A 6,864-nucleotide genomic window follows, 5' to 3' on the forward strand; every position below is an offset into this window, starting at 1 on the left:
TTTTTTTTTTTTTTTTGCAGGTTTTGGCCAGGGCTGGGTTTGAACCCGCCACCTCTGGTATATGGGGCTGGCACACTACTCCTTTGAGTCACAGGCGCCGCCCAGCTAAAAGAATTTTTTAAAGCCCCCTCTGTGACTTTTTATATTTTATTTTTTAGAGGCAGAGTCCAAGTCTATTCCCCAGGCTAGAGTGCAGTGGTGTCAGACTGGCAACCTCAAACTCCTGGGCTCAAGTGATCCTCCTGCTTTTGTCCCCCACAAAGAGCTAGGACTACTGGCATGCACCAACACACACAGCTGACTTTTAGAGGAGAGCCCCCACGGAACTGACATACACTTCCTGAGATGCCTCCTACACACTGGAGAATTAGGCTGCCTGCAAAGCTCAGTCTGCAATGGAGGTGGGTGGGCAGTTGACAAAGACTTGACTATGTTTTATGAGAAACGCTGCACCCCACCAGCCCTCCAGTGGATGTGGGTGTCACCCCTGACGGGCAGCATTGGAACATGACCACGGGAAACAAGTGGACAGCACAGGAATGGTCTGCCCGGATTATAGAAAGGGATACCCAAGGGACTAGAGTCAGCCAGTCCAGGCCCGGAACAGGGTTGTGGCTCCCCAGACACATGTGCTGGCTTAGCCTGATGCAGATGTCCCCTCTTCCAGCTGACCGCCACTGTGGCTCTCTGCTCCCACCAGGCACTTCCCTGACTGCAACAACTTCTCCTAAGGAGCCCACATAGGGGCAAGCAGCAGGCTGGCCTCCGGATCATCTCCCAGGCATTATTATCTTGATTGGGCTACAGCTCCCGTGGGTTGGCCCCACGTTTGGGCCTCTAGGATAAGGGCAAGCCTGCCTTAGGCAGAGCCAGCCCCTGGATGGTGGAGATCCAGCCAAGCCCAAGCCTCCTTGGAAGCCCAAAGGGCTGTCCCTTCCTTTGCAGACACCTCTTCCTGGAAGGAGCGTCATCAGACTGGCACAGTGAGTGCCAGACTGGCACATCCAGGGAGAAGGACACACAGTCCACTGTGCTAGACGTTATCTTCAGATGCAGCTGTATGGCATCTAACTGGACAACCAACTTTGTGTGTGTGTGTGTTTTTTTTTTTTGTAGAGACAAAGTCTCACTCTATCGCTCTTGGTAGGTCCTGTGGTGTCACAGCTCACAGCAACCTCCAACTCCTGGGCCTAGGAGATTCTCCTGCCTCAGCCTCCTGAGTAGCTGGGACCACAGGCACCCACCACAACGCCTGGCTATTTTTGTTGTTGTTGTTGCAGTTTGACTGGGGCTGGGTTTGAACCTGCCACCCTTGGTATATGGGGCCAGTGCCCTACCCCCTGAGCCACAGGTGCTGCCCCCCAATTTTGTCCAACTTGTGTTTGTTACTTCATTTTATCCAAAGGAGGCAGGCAGAGTGAGGATCAAAATAGACAGTCAGGATGGAGTCCAGCTGGGCAGAGACTCTGGGCTTGATAAGTCAGCTCTTTAGCTCCTGGATGGTGGGGAGGTGGGCAAACCCCGGAGAAGGGGCCAGGGAGCTGAACTGGGGCTTCTTAAGGGCTGGGGCAGTAATATGAAAACGCTTCCTTTCTTTTGTTTCTTTTTTTTTTTTGCAGTTTTTGACCAGGGCCAGGTTCTAACTCACCACCTCCAGTATATGGGGCCGGCGCCTCACTCCTTTGAGCCACAGGTGGCGCCCCCAATATGAAAACGCTTCCATCTGGTAACTACTGTGTCCTGGGCATCCTGACCCATGTGGCCTCTGGCAGCACACCTACAAGGGGCAAAGAGGGAGTCCTCCTCTGGCCAGAGTGACATAGGGGTGACTTGGGGTCACGGCATCATGAGGACCTGCTCCTCTTGCTTCCCGCACATCATGTTTGCAGGAAGCTGAGGCCCACCTCGGGCTCCCTTAGCTCTGGCTCGGCTTCACCCTCAGCCTTTGCTAGTTTTTTTTTTTTTTTTTCTTTTTCTTTTTTATAAACAGAACCATAGCTTATAAATTCTGGTATTAGTTTTTTTATGTTTGAAAAGTCAACCCCTCTAGGAAGAATGCCAACAGAAGGAGGGCAAAAAGGATTAGAGTTATGTTTTCCACGGTCTGGTGGGTTGGTTCAATAACCGGTTTGTACAACGGGTTTGAGACGCCACCTTTCGCAGATAGGACAGGGCCAGTTCCTGAGTCTGGGTACTGTGCATCTGTCTGTTCACCTACTCCTGCTCCATCCAGTTATTTTATGCTGGAATAAGTGGAGACCACCAGCAGACATCTTCATCACCATCTTTTTTTTTTTTTTTTTTTTCTTTGAGACAGAGCCTCAAGCTGTCCCCCTGGGTAGAGTGCCGTGGCATTACAGCTCACAGCAACCTCCAACTCCTGGGCTCAAGCGAGTCTCCTGTCTCCGCCTCCCAAGTAGCTGGGACCACAGGCGCCCGCCACAACGCCCGGCTATTTTTTGGTTGCAGCCATCATTGTTGTTTGGTGGGTCCGGGCTGGGGATTCGAACCCGCCACCTTAGGTGTACGTGGCTGGCGCCCCAGCCGGTTGAGCTATAGGCGCCGAGCCTTCATCACCATCTTGAGCCAAGGGACAGGGCCTGGGTCATGAGCCAGAGCAAGAGCTAGCCAAGGTGGGCTGCCCCACAGCATGGACTCCGCCTTTCCCTCCTCCAAGCAGCAGTTCCCAGCGATAGTAAATCTCACAGCCCAGTAAAGAGAAAACCTGCTGTCTAACAAAATAAAAGATGAATGGTGTCCTATGTGTTGGAACTGGCTGTTCTAAGAGTCACTTCCCCTCTGAGGGAGGAGGGCATGGCCCTCACATCCTCTCACTTCCCCGGCCAGAAGTATGTGGCCCTGCAGACAGCTATTCTTTTAGTGTTGTAACTTTTTATTTTGATGTCACTTTGAGGAAAAGTCACAAGAATGGTATAAGGAATACTCATATACCCTTTACCCAGATTTTCTGTTTAGGTTTTTGCCATTTTTTTTATCATTCTCTCTCCAATTTCTCCATGTATACACACGCACACACACACACACGCACACATGCATACACATACACACGCAAGCACACAAATTCAGGCATGTGTGAGTATATATCACATACATTTATATGCATGGATATGGGTTCTTTACCCAAATCATTTATGAGTAAGTTCAAGGCCTACAATGCTTTACTCCTAAATATTTTCTTTGTTTGAGACAGAGTCTTGCTTTGTTACCCTGGGTACAGTGCCACGGCATCATAGCTCACAGTAACCTCAAACTCCTGGGCTCAAGCAGTCCTGCCTCAGCCTCCTGAGTAGCTGGGACTGTAGGCATTCACAACACCCAACCATATTTAGTAGAAACAGAGTCTTGCTCTTGCTCTGGCTGGTCTCAGGTCTCAAACTCCTGAGCTCAAGCAATCTACCCGGCTTGGCTTCCTAGAGAGCTAAGATTTCAGGCATGTGCTGCCATCACCTGGCTAAGGAACAAATTTTAAAAGAAAGAGGAGCTAAGGAAATGTAAAAAGATTTTACATTTCCTTTTGGTCTGCTGAGTATCTTAATGGACAGAGATCCACATGGGTTGGGTATAGGGGTCTAGCAAAAGAAAGCAGGCAGAGAGATTTTATGCCTTGTTGAAAAACTATAAGTTAATAATTTTTTTTTTTTGAGATAGAGTCTCATTTGTCACTCTTGGTAGAGTGCTGTGGCATCTTAGCTCACAGCAACCTCAAACTCTTGGGTTCAGGTGATCCTCTTGCCTTAGCCTCCCAAGTAGCTGGGACTACAGGCACCCCCCACAACACCCGGCTTTTTTTTTTTTTTTTAAGAGACAGGGTCTCATTCTTGCTCAGGCTGCTCTCGAACTCCTGAGCTCAGGCAGTCCAGCTGTCTTGGCCTCCCAAATGCTGGGATTATAGGTGTGAAAAATAAACAATTTATATTAATTAAAAATGTTTATTAAGGCTTGGCTCCTATAGCCCAAGTGGCTAAGGTGCCAGCCACATACACCAGAACTGGTGGGTTCAAATCCAGCCTGGGTCTGTCAAACAACAATGACAACTGTAATCAAAAAATAATCAGTAGTCTCAGCTACTTTTTTTGTTTTTAGAGACAGAGTCTCACTTTATTGCCCTTGGTAGGGTGCTGTGGAGTCCTGGCTACTTGGGAGGCTGAGGCAAGAGAATCGCTTGAGCCCAGGAGTTGGAGGTTGCTGTGAGCTGTGATGCCATAGCACTACCCAGGGTGACAGCTTGAGGCTCTGTCTCAAAAAAAAAAAAAGTTTACTAAATAAAAGAAATTTTAATTGCCCCCTTATCACCCTGAAGGTTATCTGCTGCTAACACATGTGTACCCTTTCAGTCTTCTTTCTGTTCATACAGATACAGAAACGTGCCTGCCACATGTCTGTAAATACAGCTAAGTATCCATTTATGCCTTTGCTTTTTTTTTTGCAGTTTTTGGCCAGGGCTGGTTTGAACCTGCCACCTCCAGCATATGGGGCTGGCGCCCTACTCTTTTGAGCCACAGGCGCCACCCACTTATGTCTTTGCTTACTGGGAAGCATTCAACCTTATGGCACAAGGAGCAATTCTCAACCCAGGGGTGGTGAGGAATGGGTTCCCTGCCAGCAGCTATGAGGTATCTCACAAGATAATTTGTTACAAATATTAATGAAGTCCCACAGTTTGTGAGTCATTTCCTTTACAAGTCTAGAGTGAGGGTGTGGTGGCCTATTATGCTTCATATACTACATCCCTATACAAGATGTACAACAGTCCCCCTGTATCATGCGACCCCCCACATTCCAAGACCCCCAGTGGCTGCCTGAAACCTCATACCAGGCGGTACATAATCATACGCGGTATCATCCAGGGGAAATTCCCAAACTGCTAGATGTTCAGAGGTGGGGGAAGAGGCAGCAGGCTGGGGATGGGAACTGCACACAGACCTGGGTGGGCAGGGGGAGCTCATCCTACCTGTGGATGGCACCGTCCTCAATGTCAAGATGTCAGCCTGAAAGCTAAGACCCCAGGGCACTTAGGGACAGACCCAAGTGCTAAGCAGCCCCCAGGACAGAGCAACAGAAGACAGAAGTAAAAGGCAAAACAAAGCCTGGTTGAGGGAAGCACTTGCAGGGTCCGCGAAGACAGGAGAAACTGTGTGCTGTGGGTCAGGTGCCACCCTGGTGACTGCCCAGCGCTGCTCAGAACCTGCCCAATGTGTAAATGAATGAGCAATACAACTTTATCCAGGCTGAGATTTGAGTTTTATATACTTTTGACATGTTACAAAACTTCTTATTTGGTTCTTTCTTTTTTTTTTTAGAGACAGAGTCTCACTCTATTGCTCTCGGTAGTGTCGTGGCATCACAGCTCACAGCAACCTCCAGCTCCTGGGCCCAGGCAATTCTGCCTCAGCCTCCAGAGCAGCTGGGACTACAGGCGCCCACCACAATGCCTGGCTATTTTTTTGTTGCAGTTTGACCAGGGCCAGGTTTGAACCCACCACCCTCGGTACATGGGGCTGGCGCCCTACTCACTGAGCCACATGAGTGGCTTTATTTGGTTCTTTTTGAACTGTCTAAAAATGTTAAGAACATTCTTAGCTTAAGACCCCTACAAACGAAGGTGGTCAGTTGGAGGTAAGCCACTTCCGTCATGAACTGTCAGAGACAGAATGGTCAGAAGTGGCCGAGAGGCAATTCTGGGCATCTCAGAGAACTGACCTTCCCCCGAGCCATCCCTGGAGCCCAATCCAGGGTGAGAAGAGGGACAACATGGAGGCTGTCACAAGTGTTCACAGCAGTAGGGAAAAGGGACTCTTTTTTTTTTTTTTTGAGACAGAGCCTCAAGCTGTACCCCCGGGTAGAGTACCGTGGCATCACAGCTCACAGCAACCTCCAACTCCTGGGCTCAAGCGAGTCTCCTGCCTCAGCCTCCCAAGTAGCTGGGACCACAGGCACCCACCACAACGCCCGGCTATTTTTTGTTTGCCGCTGTCATTGTTGTTTGGCGGGCCCGGGTTGGATTCAAACCCGCCACCTTAGGTGTATGTGGCTGGCGCCTTAGCCACTTGAGCCACAGGCGCCAAGCTGGGAAAAGGGACTCTTGCCTGGGCAGGCAGGCCCACCAGGCGGGGTTGGGCACTGGGGGAAGCCACCAGCTGTGCTCTGAAGCCCCTTTGAGTAGGTACCAGGAGTTGGGGCACACGCGGGCTGGGGTCCAGGTGTCCTCAGAACTTCTGAAAGATTGTTTTCAAAATAATCTGCAGCAGGAAGAGAAGACACCAAAGCCTCAGAATTGGAGCAGCGTTGACAAAGATTTGATTAAGGAAACAGTGGTGTTTCTTAGGTTCCTTCCTTTCTTAGGTTTTATGGGTGTTTCTTCTTTCCTCAGGTTAAAAAACAAAACAAAACAGTAATATGGCTGGGTACGGTGGCTCACACCTGTAATCTCAGCATTCTGGGAGGCTGAGATGGGTAGACTGCTTGAGCTCATGAGTTCAAGACCAGCTGAGCCAGAGCAAGACCCCCAACATCTAAAAAACGTGGCCAGGCATTGTGGAAGGCACCTGTAGTCCCTCCCAGCTACTCAGGAGGTTGAGGCAAGATGATCGCTTGAGCCCAAGAGTTTGAAGTTGCTATGAGCTATGACTCCACAGCACACTACCCAGGGTGACAGAGTGAGTCTGTCTCAAAGGAAAAAAAAGTAATATGTATACATTTATAGTAGAAAATGTAGATTTTTAAAAATGTGGACTTTTTATATCACAGATAAATGTCTTTTTTTTTTTTTTTTTTGAGACAGAGCCTCAAGCTGTCACCCTGGTTAGAGTGCCATGGTATCACAGCTCACAGCAAGCTCTAACT

At 49.3% G+C, this 6,864-nt stretch overlaps 1 protein-coding gene across 1 annotated transcript in view; it reads right to left on the reverse strand.

Annotated features, from left to right (window-relative positions):
- Positions 1-5,991: 5,991 nt before the first annotated feature.
- AFMID (arylformamidase) overlaps positions 5,992-6,864 on the reverse strand; it is a 17,666-nt gene continuing 16,793 nt past the window's right edge. Inside the window, exon 9 of the mRNA XM_023511182.1 lies at positions 5,992-6,260. Within this exon, the coding sequence (XP_023366950.1) occupies positions 6,228-6,260 (33 nt within the window). The 3' untranslated portion in view covers positions 5,992-6,227. The remainder of the gene's footprint in view (positions 6,261-6,864) is intronic.

This window comes from Otolemur garnettii, unplaced genomic scaffold, assembly GCF_000181295.1.
Source record: "Otolemur garnettii isolate 467f Iridium unplaced genomic scaffold, OtoGar3 scaffold00018, whole genome shotgun sequence".
NCBI classification, from domain to species: domain Eukaryota; kingdom Metazoa; phylum Chordata; class Mammalia; order Primates; family Galagidae; genus Otolemur; species Otolemur garnettii.